At 45.2% G+C, this 27,896-nt stretch overlaps 1 protein-coding gene and 1 long non-coding RNA gene across 3 annotated transcripts in view; one reads left to right on the forward strand and one right to left on the reverse strand.

The window, feature by feature from the left end:
* Positions 1-27,896, forward strand: part of LOC308581345 — a 102,993-nt gene that overhangs the window by 74,499 nt on the left and 598 nt on the right. The gene's annotated exons all lie outside the window — the stretch shown is intronic.
* On the reverse strand, positions 353-27,803 carry LOC308581052 (uncharacterized protein). 2 transcript variants are annotated; one of them, XM_081183498.1, is made up of 6 exons: positions 27,375-27,803; positions 24,269-24,367; positions 22,304-22,459; positions 19,155-19,553; positions 17,196-17,273; positions 353-555 (listed from the first exon to the last, which is right to left on the reverse strand). In XM_081183498.1, the coding sequence occupies exons 1-5, from the start codon at positions 27,598-27,600 to the stop codon at positions 17,239-17,241; spliced, it is 915 nt and encodes a 304-aa protein (XP_081039624.1). In that variant the 5' UTR covers positions 27,601-27,803; the 3' UTR covers positions 353-555; positions 17,196-17,238. The 2 variants fall into 2 exon arrangements, with proteins under 2 accessions (XP_081039624.1, XP_081039623.1); XM_081183497.1 differs by lacking the exon at positions 353-555 and adding an exon at positions 15,520-16,002 and having other exon boundaries at positions 27,375-27,785.

Genomic DNA, 27,896 nt, shown 5'->3' on the forward strand with positions numbered 1-27,896 from the left:
CAAATCTCTAAAAAAGCTTGCTGAAACAGAAAGGTTTTCAGCAGGTGATGAAATACTGCAATTGTAAGTGGCCAATTGTAGCAGTGTTCCAAAAGACTGGTGCCGCAACACTAAAAGCCTTAGTAGTTCATGTAGACACTAAATGAATAAGATACAGTATATCTGTGGGGGAAATCAAGAGGGCTATTCTAGATGATCACAGTGATCTGGCCAGTGAATAAAGTACAAGGCAGCCCTCCAGCTAACCTTGTCCTGGCCTTTTAGTTCTTTATACACTAACACGGGGATTCTCAAACGTATTGCTCCCAGGCCCTTGAAATGACTGAAAGTGATTGAGGTTCAGCAATCACAAAATGGCGGCGGATGTAGGCCGAGTTTCACATAACCAGATGGAAATTACAGACACCACTCCATTGTTGGAAATTCCAAAATCTTCCTTGTGGTAAGGAGTTCTATGCGTAGCTCAGCTTTCCTCAGGTTAAATAGAGGCATTTGCTCTGGAGGGAATGTGATTCAGCCTGCCCATTTTAGGAGAACTTGCTGATTTAGAAGGATCTGAAATGGAAAAAGGATTTTTATTTTCTATTTCTCACTTCCTACGCCCACGTCTATCAAAGTATTTTCACTTGTCTCCTGAAATTTCTGCCCCCCTTCTCTTTTCACACTTAACTTGTATCTTATTCCACCACCACACCCAAACTTCTAGTTTCTTTCATCCATCCTCTCTTGTCCTTTTATCTTCATTTCTTCCTCCTGTTACAACTTTCCTCACTTCTCTTCTGTTTCCAGCTGATTTATTGATGATGATTGTTATGTATCGAAGTTCTCACCCTGGCCACCAGGGGTATTGTGTATATAGTTTTCACTCAGGTCCACTTCAGTTAATTAGACGGGAAACCCTGAGCTGTTGTTGTTACAATGTTGACAGCCGGCTGCCTATAAAAGCAGGACGGCTGAGCTGTTTGAGTTCAGTTCAGTTCCAGCTTACTATAAAGAACCACCTGGAGAAATCTCTGTGTCGTCTGCTATGTCCACCCACAACTTAATAATGATGGTATCAAATATTAACATTTCCCCCTAGTTTTCTTCAATATCTCCTCTGGACATTTTTCTTCAGAGGAAGGAGACCTTTCCCCCCATCCCTGACCCTCCACCAACTTCTCTGGCTCCCACCCTCCTTTACTTAGCATCCAAGGAGTTGCTGGTGCTGGCATTGCTCCAACAAAAAGGCTGTGGGATGGCTAGGAAGTGGAACAGGTTGAGGAGGCACTGAAGGGTAGGCCATGGCACTGTGACACACCTGAAAATGGCCCAAGGCCCACATGTAGCTTCCAGCCCTCCAGAAATGCTGTAATATCTCGAATGAAGTCCTTTAAAGTTACTTCGCGCCTGACAAGAATTAGGAACTTTTCTTTCTTCAGGGAGAAAGAAAAGGTCCTTCGTTCATGTCAGCTTTCCTAGAGTTGCTGGTTCTCTCAACTGCCGTCTCACTTTGAGGCTGCCCTAGATTACTCTCTATGCCTCAGTTTCCTGTGGGTAAATGTAGCGTCCAACCTGCACTTTGAGAAACAGCTCGTTCTTTCCAGCGCACGGGTTTGTTTGGTGTGTGTGCTTCAGGAAAAGGGAAGCTGGGGGAAGTGAAGTGAAACATCCTTTCGTTGTTATGATGAGGACAGAGGTGTAGAAAAGTAGAAGTGGAGATAAGTGATGCCAAAATGAGCGGGCTGTCTCCGCTGTGGCAAGTCTCAGGTTGTGGTCTGAGGGACACTTGACAGAGCTAAGGAGGACTGGGTCTGAAAGGAGACCCAGTTGCATAAGAAATACAAAAATGAAACAAATATGTAGGCTATAAACTAACAACTAGTGCAGCAGCACTACTAGGGACACATGTGGCGCTGTGGTCTAAACCACCCAGCCTCTTGGGCAAAAAAATGAGAGGCACAAATACAAGATGGGTGACACCTGGCTTGAGAGCAGTACATGTGAAAAGGATCTAGGAGTCTTGGTTGACCACAAACTTGACATGAGCCAACAGTGTGACGCGGCAGCTAAAAAAGCCAATGCAATTCTGGCCTGCATCAATAGGAGTATAGCATCTAGATCAAGGGAAGTAATAGTGCCACTGTATTCTGCTCTGGTCAGACCTCACCTGGAGTACTGTGTCCAGTTCTGGGCACCACAATTCAAGAAGGACACTGACAAACTGGAACATGTCCAGAGGAGGGCAACCAAAATGGTCAAAGGCCTGGAAACGATGCCTTATGAGGAACGGCTAAGGGAGCTGGGCATGTTTAGCCTGGAGAAGAGGAGGTTAAGGGGTGATATGATAGCCATCTTCAAATATATAAAAGGATGTCATATAGAGGAGGGAGAAAGGTTGTTTTCTGCTGCTCCAGAGAAGCGGACACGGAGCAATGGATCCAAACTACAAGAAAGAAGATTCCACCTAAACATTAGGAAGAACTTCCTGACAGTAAGAGCTGTTCGACAGTGGAATTTGCTGCCAAGGAGTGTGGTGGAGTCTCCTTTTTTGGAGGTCTTTAAGCAGAGGCTTGACAACCATATGTCAGGAGTGCTCTGATGGTGTTTCTTGCTTGGCAGGGGGTTGGACTCGATGGCCCTTGTGGTCTCTTCCAACTCTATGATTCTATGATTCTTGGGCTTGCAAATCATAAGGTCGGCGGATTGATTTCGCATGACGGGGTTGTTGCAGGTCTAAAACCTGTTCTTCCTGGATTTTGCCAATGAGACACAGGAGACGGAGAGGAGAGAGCATCCAGCATTTATTAGTTTGTGCAAGCTAACTGATTCAGCAGGATATTTCCCAAAGTCTGATCCCCCGGTGTTGTCCGCTGAGACTTTTTTGTAGGGTTTACACACAAAGAATACACACCGTCCAATTAAAAGCCCCCCAAACATCTGCAGAGGATAGCTGGCAAAAACCCACTGGATGCTTTTTGCCGCAGTGCTCTAGCATACTAGAAAGACTGGACCTGTAATCTTGCTGATACAGCCCTATCTGCTAACTATTATTGTGTCTTTGTGGCCTTCGCCTGCATACATTTTATTGCAATGCTGTTATCAGCAGAGCTGTTTGGTCTTTGAGCTTATGTGATCAGGGGGGTAATTGACTTCCACGTGGCGCTGTGGGTTAAACCACAGAGCCTAGGACTTGCTGATCAGAAGGTCTGCGGTTCGAATCCCCACAATGGGGTGAGCTCCCATTGCTCAGTCCCTGCTCCTGCCAACCTAGCAGTTCGAAAGCACCTCAAAGTGCAAGTAGAGAAATAGGTACCGCTCCAGTGGGAAGGTAAACGGCGTTTCCGTGCGCTGCTCTGGTTCGCCAGAAGCAGCTTAGTCATGCTGGCCACATGACCCGGAAGCTGTACACCGGCTCCCTCCGCCAATAAAGCGAGATGAGCGTGCAACCCCAGAGTCGGTCACAACTGGACCTAATGGTCAGGGGTCCCTTTACCTTTGCCTTACCTCAGGGTGAGCTCCCATTGCTCTGTCCCTGCTCCTGCCAACTTAGCAGTTCGAAAGCACGCCAGTGCAAATAGATAAATAGGTACCACTGTGACAGGAAGGTAAACAGCGTTTCTGTGCACTCTGGCACTCATCACTGTCCTCCATGCACCAGTAGCAGTTTAGTCATGCTGGCCACATGACCCAGAAATGCTGTCTGTGGACAAACGTCGGCTCCCTTGGCCTGAAACATAGATGAGCGCCACACCCCATAGTCAAATTCAACTCGACTTAACCGTCCAGGGGACCTTTACCTACTGGTGCAGCATCAGTAAGGAGAAACCCTCTTTCTCATTCTCTCTCTCTCTCTCTGCTGTTACTGTTGAAAATGAGGTGGCAGGGTTTTGCTTTCCATCTTACATATGAGTGCTTGTGGGCAATGATTTGTGACACTTGGGGTGAAAGACTGGGTGGGTTTGAGAGTGAGGATCAAAAGTGTAAAGTAGCTCATATGCCACGGAGTGATGTGAGAGGAAGAGACGCAGTGAGTGTACTGACCCAGGTGAGAGATGGGGTGACTGAAGCGGTTTGGTTTAATTGGAGATTATCACTGTTGTTCTCATCACAGGTTAGTAATGCTGGTTTGATGACAGAGTTCTTGGTTTGTTTAAAGCAGGGATAGGCAACCTTCGGCCCTCCAGATGTTTTGGACTACAATTCCCATCACCCCTGACCACTGGTCCTGTTAGCTAGGGATCATGGGAGCTGTAGGCCAAAACATATGGAGGGCCAAAGGTTGCCTATGCCTGGTTTAAAACATCTATCTGACTTGTTTTTTCTAGATTCTGTAATTATTGTCTGTTATTATTATTTGCTGTACATTTTTTTGTATTTCACCTCAGGAGGTTGCAGACACTTCTTCCCTGGAGGTTTTCAAGCAGAGGCTGGCTGGTCATCTGCCATGGATGCTTTAGTTGAAATCCCTGCATTGCAGGCGATTGGACTAGATGACCCTTAGGGTCCCTTCCAACTCTGCAATTCTAGGATTCGAAGATCATTACTCTAGGATTGAAATCATGGCTGGTGCCAGCAAGGGGCGGGGTCAAGTGCTTCCCCAAACATTATTTTTCTTTCAGGGATCTTAACATGTGAGACACAACTTGCCCATGTAGAAATATACTTTTGCCCTGCCCAAATTTATTTTCTTTTGCCATCACTGACTGAAATATTCAGTGAAGAAGGGTTGTAAATATACACATAAATAACAGGTTCCTGAGAATCCTGAATAGCTGTCTGGGAGGTTGCCAGCTGTACCTTATAATTTACTGCTTTGTGTATATCTCTTCCCAGTCAGACTCCTCTGGGAGCTGGCAACGTTGCCTGTGTTCCTAACTGGGGCCATTAGTTCACTCCTGACCCAGAGAAGCAGTAGAATTTCCTCTGGGGAAGCTTCCTGTTGCTTTCCTGAATGTTGCTGTCTGGGGCTTAACAGGGCCAGCCCTCCCATTAGGTAGTGAGGCTGTAGCACCCTGCTTGTGGTTAACGCTTAGCTGGAATGAAATATTCAACGCAGCAACAGAGAAATTAAATAATAATTTATTTGTCAGACAAATAAATGAGAGGCACAGTGGTATATGGTTACCAAGCTCTGGCCTGCCTCCTGCCATAATGGCCAGCACTTATATTTCCTTAATCCAGCCCCTTTGCTCCTCCTTTGGCTGCCTCTGTTCAATCAGCCTGCTTGAATTTCCTATTGGCTGATTGCTATAACCAATTTTAAGATACACTCATATCCTCCTGTCCTTATATGGAACACAAAGAGCTATATATTGTTACATCTATAAATGACAAATAAGTAGTAATATATCTTACATGTGTCTCAACAAGGAATCTTAATTACCAGCTCACCTCTTGCCCTCCTTGCCCTCCAAAACAGATGGTTAATAATTTTAAAATTTTATCTTGAACAGATGTCAGAGACCTTGGGTTCACATAAACATTGAAAGATCTCCTTCATTTGAAGGTTTCTAAACAAATGTTTGACAACTAATATATCTGGATGGCGTCTCATTGTCTAGGAGGAAAACACTGTCAAGGTTCTCTAAAAACAGCTGGTCTTGTGCCTGGCATGAAACTTTTGAAAGTCTAAGCCCATTTACCTGATCAAGATATAAGCCAATATATGCCTTGATTAAAAATGCAGTCTATATTCAGATGCCACATTCCCCCCTTTCAAGCTCAAGGACCAAGCGTCCTTGATAGCTTGATCTGCATCATATTCTGAGTTAAAGCTGTGTATAGGGCCATGATATGAGGTAGAGTTTCATTCGAAATCATCTTGCTAATTGTACTTCTAAAACATGAAATGATACATGGCATCATACATAAAACCATCACTACTACTGTCAAGAAAAACAAGCAAGACATGTGGCCAACACACGGATTGCCTCACCATTATCTGAAATGTTAAAGCAACAGGCATTCCCTGTCAAGTTCAAGACTCCACATAGGCCTCTCTGCTTGGCAAGTACATAATCCATTCCCATTTTCAGCTGCAAAATGACGGCTCTACTTTCATCCAACTGTTGTGCAATAAGTCTCAAACTCTGGGCCGTTACATTGGTTACAAGTTCCACTACTGCTTGCAATCAAATTATTCTGTTTAGATTATAAATAGGATCCCGTGCCCCTTGTATGAGCTCACCAGGATTCCAGGAGGCAGGATCATAATAGGCTATAATGCGCTCTGGTGGCCAATCATCAGTATCGCTCCAACTTTGGGTACTTCCTCCTGCTATATGAGAAATATCAGCGTTTCTTCGTGTTCGCTTAGCTGAACTAGTGGGCAAAATCCAAATTGGTGGTAATACCCATCCCAGGAAACAAGTCCCACTCCATTTGGAAGGGAGTTTCTTGTATGCCCATTCTCCACATATCCACCACAACCATCGGGTCTGAGGTTTTTGGTACGTGGAGTACAGAAGGCGAAATATCACAAGGGGTATAGAGTTCACAGTGCAGGATGTTAGATTGCCTTTCTCTGTCACAGTTATGTTCCATACCACTTTCCATGCATGAATAAAAGGGGTTGCACAGGGCAAGGTATTCCGAGTTCGATAGGTAGTACCGTTTGCCCAGGTATGACTATTCTTAATATAATCCCAAGTATAGTGACAATGAGAAGAGCCTATCATGGTAGAATCAGCTGCATCTGATGATTTATGTACACAGAATTCCCCTTGTACAGGTATAACTCGTAATGTTTAGTTGAGTTCCATCCGGGGAAATTCTGTACTTCTGTTTGGTGTAGCATTTCGCTTACCATACCAATGGCATTTATTGGTATCGGTAATAAGGGCACACCTCCCTCTGAATCATCTGGCCCAAGAGAGCAAACAAGGCAATTGGTCCTATTTGCACATTGGCTACCATCTCAGCTAAACCTACCCACATATTGTGGTCATAGCGGAATCCATATTTAGCAAATTTGGTCAGATTCAAGGACCCTCCCCTTCCCAAGGGATCAGGATTAATAATAAAATCATGTTGATGTCTAGCATATGCATTCCTTCCACAAAAAATTACCTTATTGTGTTAGCAGAAAACTATTAGTCCCAATATAATTCCCCCAGTGACAGGAATGGGGAACCACCAAGACCAAAACATATATCCCAAAGATCCCCAATGTGTAATATCCCTGATAATTGTTCCACAAGGGGGCAGTCAATCAATTGTATAAGAGAATCTTCCCGCTCACAGTCTCTGGTTCAGACGCTCCTCAAGCTTCAGGCGTGCGCAGGTCAGCCAGCTTCCAGGTTTGTGGCTGCAGCAGGCCGGTCGTCTAATGTTGCCCGAGACCTAGCCCGTTCCCGGTAGGGCTAGATACAGGGGTTTTTGGAGAGAGTCAGTTTAAGAGGATTAGAGGGGTCACCTTTGCATGTCCAACTGCCTTCGGACTTCTTCAAACGGGAGTGATGAATCCAGGGGGGTCACCTCAGCTACCTTCACCGCTGTTGGAGTAGAGAGCAAGACGGTGTAAGGTCCACGCCACTTAGGTGCAAGTGGATCACGTTTCCACTCTTTCACCCATATGCTATGCCAGCCTGAAGCTGATGAATCGGCACGGCAATGCTGCACGGCGTGCGCTCGAGGGCCCACCTGTTAAGATAAAAACAAACAAACAAACAAACACGAGAGAGAGACAAAAACACGGGAGAGAGATTGCACTTGTCCCTGTGTCACATGGTCTCTTATTTGTTTGAGGTCAGTTGGAATATCCTGAACAAAGGAGGGCGGCCTCCCATACAGGAGCTCAAAAGGTGACAACTTAAGTCTTTTGTGGGTGTGCACCGAACACAAAACAGTGTTATGGGTAACACGTCTACCCTCCTGAGACTTTAAACATATTAGTGGGCTTCTGGCATGCCCTGCAGATACCTTGCACAAGCGTCTGGCGGTAGGTGGTAAGCCTGGCCAGGTGAATTGCATTGTTTGGATCCCAATTAGGATCTTCCAAGGGAAAGTTGTCCTGGAGATGACGGTCAATATTAAAAATATTTCCCACTCTGGCCTGCTCACGCAAATATATCTGTGCCTTTTCAATTATGTCTCTCCTTTCCTCAGTGGTGAACAGAGTATTCAGGAGCTGGCGGCAATCTGTCCAAGTAGGACTATGAGTATTTATTATTGAAGTCACCAAGTCCATCATAGCCTGAGGTGGCTGTATTGCTTGCTGACCGATCAAGGTCTCCCTGTAACTTCTGTAATAATTCTCTAGAACTTGGATGTACAGGGGTTTGGGGTGGGCAATTAGTTGTTCCACTAAAGGAGACTGTAGATGGAGTTCTACTGGGACTCACAGGTGGAATAACCACTTCTGCTTGGGCTTCATTATAGAACTCCAATGCCTCCTGAAGATATTTATCATAATCTATCAAGGAATCAAGTTCTGTGACTCCACCCCCATTATTCATTCCACTTTCTTGCCTTGGGGTTACAACTGGTGGAGTGTTTGGATTTATTTGGCAAGATTCCTTTCCTAGCTTTGGCTTTTACAGCCAATAATTTGCATCGTTGGACTTTGCATTCCCTTATCCATGGAGGATTTTTATTTAATGTGCTCAGCCAAGAATCTATATATGAAAATTGTTCTGGGCACCCTCCAGTCTCTTTGGCGAAGTTAGACCAAAGTTTGCTTACTAAATTTATATCAAAGGTTCCTTGAGATGGCCATTCAATATTTTGATTCGGCCACTCTAATTCACATAACGTTCTCAGGCGCTCTGGCGTCAGTTTGACTCCATATGCCCCTGAGAAGGCTTTCTTAAAATTATTTAACATACATTCAAAAGGTGTATTTCCCCCCTTTGAACCCCCAACTCCCATTGTATGGCCCTGTGAAGTATCCACTCAGTCACTCACACACACACCTTACTGGTAAACGAAGTAGTACTCACTCCACACTTAGGTCAGCTACACATTGTACTTTCTCACACATGCAATGCGCCAGATACTTCACCACACACTACCTCCCATTCTTCCCTTTTCCCCCACCAGACCACCATCTGATATACCCAGCCACCTAGCGTACTCAGTTCCCCTTTACTGAGACGCAGAAGTTTGATCAGGACTTCTCTTCCTCCCAATTAATTGGAGGGCCAAAACCCCTTAGTGCACTTACCCTTAGCTGGTTCCCTGTTTATTTCTCTGGTCCCCCCCGGTCCGTCGCCATCGGTGGGCAGGGTATCAGACAGACGAGACTGCTGCGTTCCCCTGGAAAAAATTTTTCCAGTGCGCGCTGGGTAGGCACAGTTGTCCTCTCTCTTGTACCCCGTCCAGTGAGGCGAAGGCGCTGCGTTCCAGCAGACCACTTATCCGAGTCACGGCACCATAAAATGTAGCACCCTGCTTGTGGTTAACGCTTAGCTGGAATGAAATATTCAACGCAGCAACAGAGAAATTAAATAATAATTTATTTGTCAGACAAATAAATGAGAGGCACAGTGGTATATGGTTACCAAGCTCTGGCCTGCCTCCTGCCATAATGGCCAGCACTTATATTTCCTTAATCCAGCCCCTTTGCTCCTCCTTTGGCTGCCTCTGTTCAATCAGCCTGCTTGAATTTCCTATTGGCTGATTGCTATAACCAATTTTAAGATACACTCATATCCTCCTGTCCTTATATGGAACACAAAGAGCTATATATTGTTACATCTATAAATGACAAATAAGTAGTAATATATCTTACATGTGTCTCAACAAGGAATCTTAATTACCAGCTCACCTCTTGCCCTCCTTGCCCTCCAAAACAGATGGTTAATAATTTTAAAATTTTATCTTGAACAGATGTCAGAGACCTTGGGTTCACATAAACATTGAAAGATCTCCTTCATTTGAAGGTTTCTAAACAAATGTTTGACAACTAATATATCTGGATGGCGTCTCATTGTCTAGGAGGAAAACACTGTCAAGGTTCTCTAAAAACAGCTGGTCTTGTGCCTGGCATGAAACTTTTGAAAGTCTAAGCCCATTTACCTGATCAAGATATAAGCCAATATATGCCTTGATTAAAAATGCAGTCTATATTCAGATGCCACAAGGCAGCTGCCTCAGGCTATTGATTTTGGGCAGGGCTTTTTTTCAGATGGAACTTGCCGGAACTCAGTTCCGGCACCTCTCAGGTGGGCACCGTTGCTGTTCTAAGAAAACAAGGAAGGTGTTCATGGTGAGTTCCAACATCTCTTTTTTCTGGAAAAATAGCACTGATTTGGAGCATCATGAAAGAGCAGCAAATCGGCAGTCGTTTAATTTATTAATGTTGCATTTTTAATAACAAGAAAGAGAGAGAGGGAGATGTGCTTGTTGAGGTTTCTGCTAAATATCTTGACTGGCCTTCAGTGTTATTCACCTTGACTTGAGGGGGCAGTGGCTGGGGGGTTCAAGTGAGGTGCCCCCTGCTCTTCCCAAATTTGCGAGGCTTATTTGACTTTTGCTCTGTGCCACGGAAGGCTCATGTTTGGAAAGAAAAAATTATTTGTTTTTAAAAGGCCACACTGAGAGCTTGGAGCCAGAAAAGTAAAGAAAAAGGTCTGGGCTGCTCCTGATGCAAAAAATCAGCAGGAGCAGTTTTTCAGGGCATGAAGTGCAAACTCTTGCTGATGTCTGCGCACTGAACTTCAGTAGTTTTTTTTTTTTCAAAGGCACAGGGCAGAACCTTAGTTTAGCAGAATTTTAGTGCTTTAAAAAAGTTAACCTGGTCGCTGTTCATCTGACATGCAGCATCACTGCACACACTTAACAGCTGCAGTTTTTTCAACAACTGCCAATTTAACTTTCTAGGTTTTTAAAGCACAAGCAAACCTGATGAAAATCATCAGATGCAAACTCAGTAACTTCCCCAGAGAGAGAGCCAACGGAAAACAATGTAGGTGTTGCTTTGGGGTTGTGCATAACCCCTGTCAGCCTTAATCTCTACCAGCAAAGTCAACATCAAAGGAGGTAGGGTTTTTTTTTGCTTTTTAACAGCTGAGGCCCCTTACTTGAGTAGGAAAGAGATTGATGATGGCAGCAATTAGGGAGAAATTAGTCCCTGCAAAAGAAAGAAACTTAACGTGCAACTACATGAGTGCTTTAAGGCAGAATGGTTTCTTGGGGATTTAGATAGAATAAGGGAGAGGAAAACAACACGCTCTGTATATGGTAGCAAACCTGACTCTCTGTTGGAGAGGCTTATCTTGAGACTGTGGGTGGTGCAGTAAACTAATTCCTCAGAGTAAGAAACAATTAAATGTGTTTTCTTCACACTGACTTCTTTATTTCACAAGAGTTAGAAGAATGGAGATGATTCTGGGCTGCATCCAACAAAGCTAGAAGAGCTTAATAATATTTAACCCTATGCATGTCTCCTCAAGTGCAATTCTCTTTGAGTCCAGCGGTACTCACTCCCAGACAATGTATTACAGGGGTAGGCAAGCTAAGGCCCGTGGGCCAGATGTGGCCCAATCGCCTTCTCAATCTGGCCTATGGACGGTCCAGGAATCAGCGTGTTTTTACCTGAGTAGGCCTTACTTCTGCTTAGACACCTATAGGATTGTCCTGAACCTCCCTGTCAGATGAAGAAAGTGAACTTCCAACTCCAGTTCTGCCAAAGGCTTTAATTTTTAGGTCAGATAGGTACATAAGGCAAGGCACAGAGTGTAGAAATTAACAGGTACGTGAGAGTTTAAATGCATGGCTGAGCGCGATCTAAAACACCGATCAAACAAGTGACACTCCCCACACCTTCCTTTTGAAGAGTGGGGCAGACAAAGTTATTTGCATGACAGGCAGATGGTGTTCCAGGACTGGGCAAGCAAATGGGCATCCCTCCCTCTGCATCGTCTAAAAGAGGTTTGTTCATTCACCAGCACTGGAGTCTCCCTGTCCATGGTGAAGATGTTGAGGCTGGCTCCACTTTACTCTCAGCTGCTTCCCCTAAAGGCGAAGGATTTGGGGTGACAGGAGGAGGTAGACTAGGCATATCTGAAGGTAGAACAGTGGGACATTCCCCTGTTATCCCACTGTTATCCAGATGTCCTGAACTGCTATGCCTGTCCCTGGAATCTGAGATCTCTTGTCTGGAATTTGCCACCTCCACCCTGCAGCCCACTCTGGGATACTCTAGCTCTCTGAGCTCCTCCCACTCTTTTCCAGATCTCACTATGCTTCAAGACACCACCACCATTTATTTATTTATACCCCACCCCTCTGGTTGGGTTTCCCCAGCAACTCTGGGCAGCTCCCAACAGAATATTAAAAACGCGATAAAACATCAAGTATTCCAAACTTCCCTAAACAGGGCTGCCTTCAGATGTCTTCTAAAAGTCCTTGACATCTGATGGAAGGGTATTCCACAGGGCAGGTGCCACTACCGAGAAGGCCCTCTGCCTGGTTCCCTGTAACCTCACTTCTCGCAGTGAGGGAACTGCCAGAGGGCCCTCGGCGCTGGACCTCAGTGTCCGGGCAGAACGATGGGGGTGGAGACGCTCCTTCCGGTATACTGGACCGAGGCCATTTAGGGCTTTAAAGGTCAGCACCAACACTTTGAATCATGCTCAGAAATGTACTGGAAGCCAATGTAGGTCTTTTAGGACTGGTGTTATGTGGTCTCGGCGGCCACTCCATGTCACAAGTCTAGCAGCTGCATTATGGATTAGTTGTTTCTGGGTCACCTTCAAAGGTAGCCCCACATAGAGCACATTCATGAGACATGCCCAGGGCTTTTCCCCCCAGCTGGAACTTGCTGGAACTTGGTTTTGGCATCTCTCAGGTGGGCAACATTGCTATTCTAAGAGAACAAGCATTCATGGTGAGTTCCAGTACCCCTTTTCCTATAAAAAAGCACTGCTTATGCTAAGGACTGTAGCGCAACTCTCTTTAATTTCAACAGGACAGTTAAGTTCATGCAGCTGAAGATTTAAATTTGTCTCATGGCCTGTGCATATTATATAAACGGAACCAGTGTAGAATAATTTTTCTCTTTCATTTCATACAGGAACATGTACCGTATTTTTCGCCCCATAGGACGCTCCGTCCCATAGGACGCACCTAGTTTTTTGGGGGGGAAATAAAGGGGAAAAAAATTCCCTTTATTTTCCCCCCAAAAGCAGGTCGGGGAAACAGAACCAGGTCGAGGAACAGCGGGATGGCGGCGCTGCGCCTCCCTGCTGTCCCCCGAGCTTGTGGGGCTGGCCGATGTCTGCCCCGCGCGAGGGGCGTTCTGCATCAGGGCGCCCCCCCCGCGGGGCAGCAGGCTGCTATCCGCGGCGTGGGGAGCCTTGTGGGGAACTCCTGCAAGGCTCCCCACGCTGCGGATGTCTGCCAGGCGCGGGGGGCGCTCTGCTTCAGGGCGCCCCTCGCGCCGGGCAGCAGACTGCTATCCGCAGCGTGGGGAGCCTTGCCGGGAACTCCTGCAAGGCTCCCCACACTACGGATGTCTGCCTGGCACGGGGGGCGCTCTGCTTCAGGGCGCCCCTCGCGCTGGGCGGCAGGCTGCTATCCGCAGCGTGGGGAGCCTTGCCGGGAGCTCCTGCAAGGCTCCCCACGCTGCGGATGTCTGCCTGGCGCGGGGGGCGCTCTGCTTCAGGGCGCCCCTCGCACCGGCGGCAGGCTGCTATCCGCAGCATGGGGAGCCTTGCCGGGAACTCCTGCAAGGCTCCCTACACTGCGGATGTCTGCCTGGCGAGGGGGGCGCTCTGCTTCAGGGCGCCCCTCGCGCCGGGCAGCAGGCTGCTATCCGCAGCGTGGGGAGCCTTGCCGGGAACTCCTGCAAGGCTCCCCACGCTGCGGATGTCTGCCCCGCGCGAGGAGCGCTCTGCTTCCGAGCGGCAGGCTGCTATCCGCAGCCTAGACATCTCTGCCGGACCTCCCGTAGGGCTGCCTAGGCTGCGGATGTGTTCCTGAAGCCTGGAGAGCGAGAGGGGTCGGTGCACACCGACCCCTCTCGCTCTCCAAGCTTCAGCAAAAGCCTGCATTCGCCCCATAGGACGCACCCAGATTTCCCCTTCATTTTTGGAGGGGAAAAAGTGCGTCCTATAGGGCGAAAAATACGGCAAATAAAACCAAAGCAGGGCACGCTTACAAAGAAGAAATGCTGCACATATAAAAATATACGGATAAATTCATAAAGCATTACAGTGGCAGTGGCTTTGGTGGCGGCAGAGAGTGGCTAGCAAGAGTGTTGCACATGTCTGCTGTGGAGGCAATGGAAGGGGGAAAACAAAACATTCTGGGGTCAAATCAGAAGCCGGGATGGCTTCTATAATACCCTGAATATCCTGGGAAAATAGTGACACTTGAAAGGTATGCCATTACCCTTCTAAACCCCCTGTAATCAGCAGCCAGCAAAGAACAGGAAGGGCAGGAAAATGCTGAGCACCATGACCTTATGATTTAAATTATAAAAGCAAAAAGTTATGTGGGGAGGAAATGTTGCATTTAAGGAAATGTAGTTTGGGCCTTCGATCAATCTGGGCCTTAGGTGCAATTTGAACAATAAAAAACATAACTCATTTTTTTTCTGGTCTAGCAAAAACAATCAGTAAGTATGTAGCAATAGGCTTCTGTACATAGATCTGAATCAGGTGATATAAATAATCACTGACAAGAGCTCCTCATGGCAAAAGCCCTACTTTTAGTGCCCGGTACCTGGTACTGATCTGAAGATCTGTAAGAGCAGATGGCAATAGAACAGGCTTCCTCAAACTCGGCCCTCCAGATGTTTTTGGCCTACAACTCCCATGATCCCTAGCTAGCAGGACCAGTGGTCAGGGATGATGGGAATTGTAGTCTCAAAACATCTGGAGGGCTGACTTTGCGGAAGCCTGCAATAGACTAATGGCTCATGGCAAGGAGCTAAGGGCACTTGATCACCTTCTTGGAGGCAAGACAGGCCTGGTTCATACTTCATGCTAAACCATGGTTTGTAATCTGAACCTGGCCAACAAAATGAATTATTAACCATGAACAAGGTGTATTTGTAAGCCATGGTTTGTTGTTGGTTTATAAACCTTGGTTGATGTTAGCCATTCCTTAGTGTTATGTGAAATGTTTTTTAAAAATCAAAAAGTTAACAATGATGCTGTTGACGAAAAACCCCTCAGCATTTAGAGTGATCTCAGTAATCCTTATAACAGCCACGTATAATAGGCTAGCAGTATCTTCTTACATGTGCAAGGCTAAGGCTGACAGAGGCCCACCTAAGGACATCTAGTAAGTAATGGACGAGGCGAAAATTTCACTTGGGTCTTCCTGACAGCTTGTACAATTACAGCCCCATCCTATACATGTCTGCTCAGGAAAAAAAAAATTCCCAATTAGTTGAATGGGATTTAATTCCAGATAGGTGGGTGTAGAATTGCAGCCTTAGTTACTATGCTGAGGCAACGGACTTATGAGCAACACAAATGAAACATTTCCAAATAACTACACTTTTTGCAGAAGGTACATAAGCAATAGTTTGGGATAGGGACCTTTGTATAATAGTGTGACTGCAATTTTGAAATGGCTACTAGTGTACAAAGTTATGTATTCAATTTATTTTAAAGGCAGTTATTCCATTTATGCCCCACCTTGTTTCTGTCCTCAGACACAAGGCAGCATACATGTGATTGCCAGGTGTCCAACATTCAGCCACTAGCCAGTCCCAGATTTAAGTGTTTTTGTTGTGCGTTGCTCTCACAAACTCATAACTTATGATGGGGATAATTTACTGTTACTCCTGTTTTACAGTTGAGGCTGAGAGGTAGGGACTTAGGCACTCAAAGCTGACGGTGCTTGAATTCCACTCTACATGATCAAAGGCCAATTCAGTTACTAGTACACACTGACTCCAATCTCTCCCACCCATGACGTGCAAAAATGGTCATTTATGGCAAATTCTGAGAACGACTGCTGGAGAAAAGAAATTCATGCGTTGTTGTCATTGTCACTGTACTGTGTCTAGTTTGGCTTGATATAAAGTTCCATCTAGTTCTGTCGATCCGTCTGCTACCTCTTTTACTATGGAAGAGAACAAAGAACAGAACTATTGCACAAGAACAAAATCTATTTTAACTATCAGACAAGTGTAGTTATCAAAGGGGATGAATTATGGCTACCTGAATCATACTGTTATGAGTGTTGGGGGGGGGGCTGAATGGTGCAAATTTTTACCATTCAATGTCCAGTGTGGTGTAGTGGTTAAGAGCAGTAGACTCGTAATCTGGGGAACCGGATTCGTGTCTCCGCTCCTTCGCATGCAGCTGCTGGGTGACCTTGGGCTAGTCACACTTCTGTGAAGTCTCTCAGCCCCACTCACCTCACAGAGTGTTTGTTGTGGGGGAGGAAGGGAAAGGAGAATGTTAGCCCCTTTGAGACTCCTTCGGGTAGTGATAAAGTGGGATATGAAATCCAAACTCTTCTTCTTCTTCTCCCCCCCCCCCAATTTGCTCTTTGAATGGAGTGATAAACCGGAAGAAAGTCTTTCTGTAACAGTCCTATGTATTACAGTAAAAGATTTCTAAATACCCTGCATTTAGGGCTACATCAAACAAGCAGATTCGCTTCGCCATACAAAAACAAACACAGTAATCTTTGAGTCCAGTGCTGAGAAACTTGGTCATCAGAAAGGGTCTAACACAATGGATTCCAGGGCTGTGGTTTTTTTGGCGCACAAGCTGGATTGTAAAGGTTGCCTGATGTGAAGATTGGGTAATGTGAAGTCTGGCATGGCATTAGTGAATTTATCCCAATGAATTCAAGAGAACTTAAATCACTTATTCTTCGGTTTATATGGTGTTGTGGACTGGACTGCTTGAGCTTCTAGCTCTTTTGTTTGTTTTTAGTTTCAGGTTAGAAAGATAATAAATGGAGCAATGGATCCAAACTACAAGAAAGAAGATTCCACCTAAACATTAGGAAGAACTTCCTGACAGTAAGAGCTGTTCGACAGTGGAATTTACTGCCAAGGAGTGTGGTGGAGTCTCCTTCTTTGGAGGTCTTTAAGCAGAGGCTTGACAACCATATGTCAGGAGTGCTCTGATGGTGTTTCCTGCTTGGCAGGGGGTTGGACTCGACGGCCCTTGTGGTCTCTTCCAACTCTATGATTCTATGATTCTATAAATGCACTATATGATCTGGAATTTAAAAGGTGAAAAAACAGACCAGTAAATAAGCATAAAACTCCAGAAGCTTCCCTAAGTATAGTCACTTACCTCTCCCAACAATAGCTGGAAAAATCCTCCTGACATTCTTCAATTACTGTGACGGATGCCTGCTTCCTTCACCATCTCCTAACATATTTGAAAGGGAAAAAGAAAAAACATGGACAGCATCACTCAGAGGTTGGAGTCAAAGGGGCATAGCAGAGGAGGATACCGATCCATCTAGTTCAGTATTATCTACACTGACGGACAGCAGATCTCCAGGATTTCAGACAGATGTTATCTAGTCTGCGTAGACAAAGCTGAGCTAAATGGATCAATGATCTGACTCAACATAAAGTTGCTCCAGATGTTTCACGCAGATGTGCAAGTACCCTTTCCCATTCCTGCTCAGAGCCATTCTTCCTTCCTCCCGTATGGTGCTGGAATGATTGTCCTCACTCTGATTTGGCTTCAAATTTCATCACACTGCCCAATCTCATACGTTACATGGCACTGTCATGAAGTCCATTTAGAGGGAGGGCAATGCTGGATGGGAAGTAAAGCTTGCAAGGTCTCCCTGAGAACATCACGAGAAAGGAGAGAGCCCTGTCTGCAGTTTATGAACATGGTGCATTTTCAGCTGAACCCTAATTTCAACATGCAAGAACAAGAGATCAGCCTTCAGATTCGAATTTCTCCAATTGAACATGGAAGAACTGGCAGTGGATATGTTCAGTGCCTTCAATATATTCACTTTTCTAGAGGAAAAGAAATACAAAATGGCTTCCTCAAAGCTCCCCAAAGACCAATTCCATTCCAAGTGGCACTCCAGTACAGTGGTACCTCGGGTTACATATGCTTCAGGTTACAGACTCCGCTAACCCAGAAATAGTGCTTCCGGTTAAGAACTTTGCTTCAGGATGAGAACAGAAATCGTGCTCCGGTGGTGCGGCGGCAGCAGGAGGCCCATTAGCTAAAGTGGTGCTTCAGGTTAAGAACAGTTTCAGGTTCTCCGGAACGAATTAAGTACTTAACCTGAGGTACCACTGTACTGCATTTTATACTTTGTTAAATGTGCCAGATCTTATTCAAGGCTACATGCCCTCAGTTCATGAGATCTGTGCCTGTACTCTATGTAAGCTACACTGGGGGTGGGGGGGGGGAGAACCTTATTTATAGGTTTACAAATACCAAACATGGTACATTTGATCACATCAACTGTAGGTCAGAACTATCACATTCTACAGATTTGTTCTGAAAGTGCACAGAAAGCAATATGTTATGAACATTTAATTAGATTATACCCCATAAGATGCAAAACAGATTTCACATTGCACTATAGACCACTAGGACAAAAAGTCTGTCCCCTGCCTAGCTGTTACTCAGATGTGTAAACACGTTATGTTTGTGCACTTTCAGAGTGCTAGTGTTGTGTAGTGGTTAAGAGCGGTGGACTCGTAATCTGGTGAACCAGGTTCGCTTCCCCGCTCCTCCACATGCAGCTGCTGGGTGACCTTGGGCCAGTCACACTTCTCTGAAGTCTCTCAGCCCCACTCACCTCACAGAGTGTTTGTCATGGGGGAGGAAGGGAAAGGAGAATGTTAGCTGCTTTGAGACTCCTTAGGGTAGTGATAAAGCGGGATATCAAATCCAAACTCTTCTTCTTGATTGTTTTCTGGCACTGAGGTTTCCTGCTCCCTGCCTCCAAGATCCAGTTTATGCATTTCAGATTCTGTTATGCCAAGCTGGAGATGGGGATTGGCACAGTCAAATGCTTCCTCATGTAAACACACAGAAAACTAGCACAATTTCAATCTCTTGGTAATGCTCGATTTCTGTGCTCAGGGTTCTCTCTCTTCCACCTCCAAGTGGTAAAGAATTCAAAGACCCATCCTCCACCCTGGAGACTGAAAAGGTGCAAACCACTTAGTTTTGCCACTTAATTCTGGGTCACCCAGGATGGTTTTGTAGGCCCAGGTCTGTGCTGAAGTGTACCGAACCTCCATACACCTCTCTGCCTCCTCTTACCTCCAGCCACTGAAAGATTCACAAAACTACATGCAACTTTCATGTTGTTGGATATCACTGTGATTTGGTATCTCCCAGAATCTTCCGGTTGCACATTGCAGATGACCAGCCAAGCGTTCGTCATGACTGACACTCTCCTCCGATGTTTCGGCAACACCTCGTAGAAGAGGTGGCAATAACGCTGCCACCACTTCTGCGGGTTACTGGTTAGGCTGCATGACCTCATGTTAAGTTTCAGAATGAAGTCTTCCTCCGCTCCTTTGATGTGGTGCCACTGGATTTCAACAAAATCCCAGTCAGTCTTTGGGACTTGGACATCAACAGGGATGAATGCCGTTTCATTGACTGCTGCAGTGATGGGGGTCTTTGGCACTTGGATGCAGATGTCAGAAGGTTCACCTGCGTGTCAAAGAAGGAAAACCAACAAGGTTGAAATTGAACTTTCATAGAATCATTGAGTTGCAAGGGACCATAAGTGTCATCTAGTCCAACCCCCTGCAATGCAGGGTTCTTTTGCCCAACATGGGGTTCAAACCCACAACCCTGAGATTAAGAGTCTCATGATCTACGGACTGAGCTGTCCCTTTCTAGGACAGGAGTGCCATATGACAGGAGTGCTCTGATGGTGTTTCCTGCTTGGCAGGGGGTTGGACTCGATGGCCCTTGTGGTCTCTTCCAACTCTATGATTCTATGATTCTAGGAATGTCAAATATGGAAGATTTTCAACATGTTAATCTGAATTTTCAAAGTTTGATATTAAAAGTTTAGTGGGTTTGTTTGTTTGTTTTTAAAACAGCATTTTGCCTTATTATGATTAAGGGGAGATTCAGGAAGCTGCCATCATATGCTAATGATGACAGTAGAATTTTCAGAATAAGTCGGTGACAAATTCAGCTCTTGCTGCAACTTCCATCTTGCTTAACCCCCAGTTGTCCTATGAGTCATTAGTTCCTTGAAGATGTGAAAAGGTTAAGGAGATCATGAGGTTTTGGATCAAACTGAGCTCACTGAAGAACATAAAATTATAAACAAACATCCATGTGACCTTGGGCTAATATTTTTACATGCCGAGGTTGGCTGGATATAGACACATAAAAAAAACAACAACATTTCAGGAAAACACATTGTAAAGCTCATAATGCAAAATCACATTGCTGAAGGATCGAACTGTACAGAGCCATCTGGTGTCAGTGTTATAACACATTTATAATGCCCCCACTTTAACTAATGTAGCTGAGTCTCTTGTTCTCCCTGGAGAGACATTCTGCTCATTTAAGTATGTTGGTGCAGCAGTGGAATCCCAATGAACAATGCCAGAAACCCGCAATTTTCCAGGCAAACTATATAGCATTTTTAACATGTTCAACTTCTACAATGTGCTGCACATGGAGCTGATTTCTTTGAAGACGCTGCCGAAGCTGCCATTGGTCCAAAATACAGCTGTTAGACTATTGAATGGGATCAACTGAATGAAACATTTTGCCCACTCTTAAACATTTTTTTAATGGCTGCTGGTCACAATTCAAAATGTATGTTGAAATTCTTAATGCTTGATGTTAACGTTGTGTGGCTTCCAGGTCTGGGAGTTGGGAAGTTCACCTTTTCTAAATGGGGTTGCATTCCCTGTGAAGCAACAGGTGTGTTGTTTGGAGGAGCTCCTAAATTCAGCTTGTCACTGGAGGCTCAGATGATCTCTATGATGATCAGTACTGAATATCAGCTTAGGCTGGCACTATCCCTTTCCTGGACAACAAGTTGTTCATATCCACCCATCTAGCTTCAAACTCCGGGCAGGCACAGCCCCTTCTCTTCAGAAGTCTCCATCTCGGTGTGAGTTGCTGGTCTGCAAGCAGGCACTGGGTCTGGGTGGATGAAGCTTCTCCCAGCTCCTGAGGTGGCATCTGGTCCAGGGAGAGAGCACAGAACCTGCCTCCTCACCCTGATTAGCCATCCTAAGCCACTGCTCAGAGCCTTCCCTAAATTCTGGCAACTCTCCTCATCAGGAAGGGAAGGAGCTGGAAGTTGTGTCTTCACACTAGAACCAAATGGAGACAGGGGTTCCATCTGTTCTTGCCTCATCTTCCCCCTCTTTCTCCAGAGTCTACTATTCTGGGATTGAACCCAAAGGCACTGTCATGACAGCGAGGCAGGTGCCAAACAGGCTAAAAACCTCTTTGGTGGTGGCTGGCAGCTCCACATCTGTGGAACTATCTTCACAGGGATGCACACTTGGCGCCACATCCAGTTTCAGCAAAATAGCCAGTCATCTTAACCTGCTTGTGTGGGATGTAATCCACCGAGAGCAGTCAAGAACAACATTCCTTGTTTTGCTAGAGTGGACATTCAAGGGAATGTTTGGTTCAGCCAGTTGAAACTTCCTGTTTCTCCTGGCCTGGAGCATCCTTCCTTGCATGTGACTAGTGGGTGGGCGTGACCTTTCCAGACCTAGTAAAAGGTTAAGGCATGGTGCCACACTCTCTGTTTTCCATCTTCCTTTCGTCCTGCAAACTTCCCAGACTGCCAACTGCAGTCACTAGGTCAACCCACATATGGGGTAAACCTATTTGTATATTCTTGTAACTTTAAGCCTTAACCCTGCCTTCAGGGATCACACTGTGCTCTGCCTGAGTAAACTTTCTTTTTATTGCTTATGAATAAGACTGTGGTGTCTTTATTCCTTTAGGATGGATTCAAGGGGTCTTTCCAGGAAAATATTAGAACACATTTCAATCTGGACAAGCCAGACTGAATTGCGTATTGTCTTAAGAAACTCATAAAAGTTTGCATCTAGTTTTCTGCTATGTAAAGGAGAATGCACTCTGCTAAGTAAAGAAACTTGGTAACACAAGTTAGGAAGGATATTAATAAACAATATATCCTTTCCTGCCACCCTGAACATTCCCACAACATACCCAGTTTTTTGCTTTATTCAACACTGCTGTTTTAACAACTTGCCTATATGGAGGTCACAAAGATAGGGAAAGCTGCTCTAAGATTTTGCACATCTGAGCTAGTGGCAGATATCGCCGCATCTCAGGGCAATGAATTTCACAGCGTGAAGAAGAAGTGTGATTAATGTTTGTGTTTTTGAATCAAAGGACTCCTGCATCTGATTCGCACCCACCCACCACAGAACTACCGTACTTACGCATACATGAGGCAAAAGCGTCTTTGCATGAATCGTATCTTGGGAGTTTGGAGAGACGTTCCAACGCACTGCTGTTTGGGTAGTCACACTGTTGTGCTGAGTAGATCACTGGATGTGGCAAGGTCACCTGGCTTCTTTGAGCAGAGCCTTGGGAAGCTTGGAAGACATGGAAGACATTAGAGAACTGATAGCAATTAAGGACAACAGGACAAAAAAAACAATCAACCAACCACAAGAAATAGGCATGCTGTCTTTGTACAAAGTACAGTCCCAATCTTTCCCTAATTAGCTTTTTTATTTTTATTTTTTGTTTCCTACTTCCTGTTAGACTTTCAGTTCAGCAAAATGAAGTTTACCAATAGCTCTTGTGAGCTGCTTATATCTCTATACAGATCACATCTGGGCAAATGGAAAAAGCCTCATTTCCTTAGCAACAAAATATTGCTGTTTTAGAGGTCTGCTTACTTTCTGTAGTGGGCGCTGTTGCAGCCCCACATGCAGGACCTTTAGTGACCCTGCGGAGGGATTCCACCCATGTCATTCTGACTCACCCACTGCCACACTCCCGGCTGTCTAAATGGCACTAGCCATTTGGTTTTCACCTATCTTGTAGCAATCGTCACAACTTTTTAAGGTTAGGCATTGGGTAAGCCTTTGTTTCAGGGAGGGGAGGTTGTAGCCTCTGCATGCCCCTCTTCAATAAGAGTATCCTGTTAAAGGGATCGGGGGGGGGGCGTGGTTCCTGTCCAAAGCATGGGCATGGGCTAGGGCCATGGCACGACCCCAACGGGGACCCCATGGGGTGCCCAATTTGATGTATGTCATAGGACTCCCACTACTGGTGGTTCACCCTTAGTGTGACTCCCTGCAGATGGGCAAGAGTCAATATATAGCCAGGTGTCACCCAAGCCTAAGCCAAACTGCTCACATCTGTAACCAATAAAGCTGTGGCCTAATTTATCCCATTAACCTAAAATAATTGTGTCCGTGTGTTTATTATCTGAGGGAACTACAGGCCCAGGGCCTTGGCGCGCAATTATTTCTTTATTAAGGATATTAATTTGTCTTGCTTTTCAATCAATATTGCCTACCAAAGCGGCTTACACTAAAGCATCCACATTATAACAAAAAACCAACAACAAAACATTGTATAAGGAGTAAGTGGAAAGTTTATGACATCCTTTCTGGTCGCAGGAAGCTGATAACATTGGCCAGGTTCTTCCCTCCAGAGCATCCTTCCCCAATCTGTTGCTTTCCATATGCTTCTGGACCACAACTCCCATCATTCCAGACCTTTGGCCATGCTGGAATTTGGGCTGGTGAAATTTGGAAATCAACAGCACCAGGATGCAGAAGCCTGCTCCAAAGGGAGGGGACAAAAGGAACAGCAGGTGGACTGCGGGGTTAGCAGATGGAATAGAAACACCCACCCACCCACCCAAATATGAATAATACTCTGCTTCCTGGCATCTGAAACCATCTAGGCCAGGGGGCAGCAACCTTTTTCAGCTGTGGGGCGGTCCACTGTCCCTCAGACCATGTGGTGGGCTGGACTATATTTTTTTGGGGGGGGGGATGAACGAATTCCTATGCCCCACAAATAACCCAGAGATGGATTTTAAATAAAAGGACACATTCTACTCTTGTAAAAACACGCTGATTCCTGGACCGTCCATGGGCCAGATTGAGAAGGTGGTTGGGTCACATCCGGCCCCCGGGCCTTAGGTTGCCTACCCCTGATCTAGGCTTTTCCCTACAGAAAGAAAGGGCAGAAAGCACTCCAGACAGAAACTGTTCTGCAAGGGAGACTGGACAAAGGCAATATCCCTGCAAGGTAGCAAATGCTTGATTCCTGTCCAGCAAATGAATAGGAACTCTGCCTTATTTATTGCATGAAAGCAACAGTATCAGTGGCATGAGGAAGTCCTCTTACAAACCAGGATGATCGGAACAGGGATTACTTACCTGGAAGAGTGAGAATGATCAAAGCCAGTGTCAAAGCAACAATTCCTGCCAATGAAATGCCAAGACCAATTTTCCACCAGAGAAGATTGGAGGATAGATCTGTGGAATTAAAAGTACGTGGTGAAGACCACTGGCTGCTCCCTTCCCCCCACACTGTTGAGTGTTCACTGCTGCTGTTACTGAGTCTGGTACTAAGTGGCAGCCAAGACCACAGAGGGATCCAATGACTTCATCGCTTTGTGGAAGACCACATACCCCTAAACCAGCAATAGAGATCCACACATGGAAGCGGAATTCCATGTGTTCAGCTGACATCAATGAGGATTTTAAAAATTTAAATGTAGGGATATGCATCTAAGTGTATCTCGAGCAGCTGCAGGTGTGCAAGTATTTGCTCTTGAAACTGGACTGGCTTCCTTTTTGTGTCTCAGAGGCTCAAACGTTATTGAGCTTTCTAAAATCACATGTACCGGAGTTGGTAAACTCTGAGCCTTTCAACCCCAGGATGCTATTGGGGCTCATACTATGGCTTTCTGACCTCTCCAATCCTATCGTGAGTGGTTCCCTAGACCAGATGGCTGGGAAGTCACCTGCTTTTGATTGGGGTTACACTTTCTCTGAAGGAGCAAGGTTCGTAGCCTGGGGTTACTCCTGGATCCTCTTCTATTGCTCGAGGCTCAGGTGGCCTCAGTGGCCTGGAGTGTCTTCCTTCAGCTTCGGATGGTGGCCCAGCTATGCCCTTATCTGTTGTCTATGCTCTGGTAACCTCAGGGTTAATTACTGCAATGCGTTATATGTAAGGTTGCCTCTGAAGACAGTTCAGAAATTTTAGCCGGTGCAGAATTCAGTGGCCAGGTTGCTCACCGGAGCAAGACAGTTCAAGCACATTACACCGATCCTGGTCTTACTGCACTGGCTACCAATTAGTTTATGGTCAAAATAAAAAAATTCCTTCCAGTAGCACCTTAAAGACCAACTAAGTTAGTTCTTGGTATGAGCTTTCGTGTGCATGCACACTTCTTCAGATACCGTGTGCATGCACACGAAAGCTCATACCAAGAACTAACTTAGTTGGTCTTTAAGGTCTTTAAGGTGCTACTGGAAGGAATTTTTTTATTTTGACTATGGCAGACCAACACGGCTACCTATCTGTAATTAGTTTATGGGTTCAGTTCAAAGCGCTGGTTTTGACCTATAAAGCCTTAAATGGCTCAGGACCGCAATACCTCAAGGACCGCCTCTTTCCATGTGAACCTACCCGGACCCTGAGATCATCTTCTGAGGCCCTCCTTCTCAAGAGGTCCAGAGGGTGGCAACATGAGAACGGGCCTTCTTTGTGGTGGCTCCCCGTCTGTGGAATCCTCTCCCCAGGGAAGTTCACCTAGTGCCTTCATTACATACCCTTAGGCACCAGGCAAAAACGTTTCTTTTTAACCAGGCCTTTGGTTGATCTTATTGACATCCAACACCCTTTTAGAATGTGGCTTTTGTGTGTGTGTGGGGGGGGGGTTATTGGGTTATTGCTTTCGGTTTGATTTTATATGTTGTGGTCTTGTTGGGAACTGCCCTGAGACCTCTGGGTATAGGGCAGTGTCTAAGTTGAATAAATAAATAAAACAAATAAATATATTGAACCCAAATTCTTAAAAAAGCATATCACATCAAGACCCAGATCTATCCCATTAACAATTTAAAAGAACCCTCCAGTACCATCAGATTTTCAATAGCATAACCGAAAAATCTTTTTTTTTTCAAAAAAAATGAACTGAATCCTGAAATCTTGTAAAACCTTGAAATTTCCCCAGCTTTTCATTTCAGCTCTGTTGCTAACGCTCATGAAATCAAGGTTATATTTACGGAGTCTTTTGTGTTTTGAATTGGGTCTGGTTTCCTGTGTGCCTGTTAATTTGTATTTGCTTCCTGAGCTGTCATTACCATAGTAATATACTTTCATGTGGTAATAATCACTGTGGTAATCCAGGTGATCAGTCACGATTCAGTAAGAATATCATCTGGAAATTCTACATGCTCCAGGCAGTTAGTATCCAAAACGTTTACTCAGCTTAATTAACGGTGGTTTGGAGTGAAAGGGAAAATTCCCGTCTGTGTAAGGCATGGAACAAGCAGAAGTATGGGCAAGCCGGTTTGTTCCATACCATGGAACATAGCCACGAATCGTTTCAGCCAGGTTGGGGTTGCAGTTTTCGAGTAGAGGAAAGGAAGCTGTCCTCAGAAAATGTCACAAGCACATCTAGTGCAAAGAGGTCTATTATTTTAATTGCTTACATTCCCCATCATACACCACACACTAAAAAGGAAGGAAGGAAGGAAGGAAGGAAGGAAGGAAGGAAGGAGTTCAAATCATGCTTTTATGTGTTACTTTTATTGTTGTTAGCCGCTCTAAGCCCAGCTTTGGCTGGGGAGGGCGGGATATAAATAAAATTATTATTATTATTATTATTATTATTATTATTATTATTATTATTATTATTATTTGCTCCGTGCTCACTCCCTGTATCAATAGGGCCAGAGCAGCCAGTTGTTCATATCTATCACAGCATTTATGTATTTGCCTTAATGCAGTAACTAGCTGGAACAAAAAAGTGGTACTTTAAGGGTATTTGGTGTTTAAGGATGCAATGAAACATGCCCTGCCCAGAAATGAAGGTGAGGTAGAGGAGGTTCTGGCAAAAAAGAAGTTTTTAATATGGTTTGGACAGTTTAAGTACAGAAACTGAGCACATTCTATCATTATAAAATCTGTGTACATGCTGTCCCTGACATTGCCTGTCTCTTAAGTGCTTAATAGACACATAGATCTATTGTGTCTAATCCCCTGCTCACATTTTCAAATTGCACATTATCAGCTTTCCGGCTGCATAACATATGTCCGCAACTCCATATTTTGTGGACAACTGCACACTAAAACACACCTGATTTTAATGATTCTGTTGAAGAAGAAGAAGAAGAAAAAGCCGCACACACAAAGTTCACTGCAAACTCCTTCCAACTCAAACCTACAGGCTTCCTCTTAAGAAACTTCCTTTTTTAGTCATAGCGGCTGCTCTCCTTAAAGAAAAAGGGTGGACATTTCAAAGTCAAGTACCTTTGGTTTTCTTGAGAGGTGGTCTTGGGTACGCGTCCCGGGTGGCTGGGTCTATAGCCATGTACCCATCTTCATCCTCCATCTTCAGTGTTAGTCGCCAGATGGACAAGACTTCAGAAAAGGGGCTTGCAGGTCCTTGAAATTCTTCCTGGCAGCCTGATGCAATTGCATGTACTGTAAACGGGTTTACAAAGCCAACTTCCCAGTTGGTGAAAGTCAGTTTCATTTAGCTGGAATCCATTAGTTAAAACTGGTATTGGGCAATGTCTGCAGGGGGCCACTAACTGCTAGTTAGCTGATAGAAGGTGTCCTTTGTGACAAGTTTATGGCAGTCGTGATCCTTTCATCCTCGTCACCTTCCTTCCTGCTGTAGCAAGCCAAACTCCAGGTGCGCAGCACAGCAGCTGGAGGAGAGATCAGACAACTGGGCTGGAAAGGAACGGGAAGGAGAAGCTGTGTGGCTGCAGCTCTTGCATAATCAGTATTTTTAAAGTCACAGAACAAATTTCCAGTCACTGCTTG

This window comes from Podarcis bocagei, assembly GCF_964188305.1.
Source record: "Podarcis bocagei genome assembly, chromosome: 2".
Lineage (NCBI taxonomy): Eukaryota > Metazoa > Chordata > Lepidosauria > Squamata > Lacertidae > Podarcis > Podarcis bocagei.

What these genes read in the sequence shown, in the direction of transcription:
- LOC308581052 (XM_081183498.1), bottom strand. Translation starts at nt 27,600, where the DNA reads ATGAAACTGACTTTCACCAACTGGGAAGTTGGCTTTGTAAACCCGTTT. An exon ending in ACCTCTCAAGAAAACCAAAG is followed by an intron (nt 24,368 to 27,374) that starts GTACTTGACTTT and finishes TTAATTCCACAG; the next exon opens with ATCTATCCTCCAATCTTCTC. An exon ending in GATCATTCTCACTCTTCCAG is followed by an intron (nt 22,460 to 24,268) that starts GTAAGTAATCCC and finishes ATGTCTTCCAAG; the next exon opens with CTTCCCAAGGCTCTGCTCAA.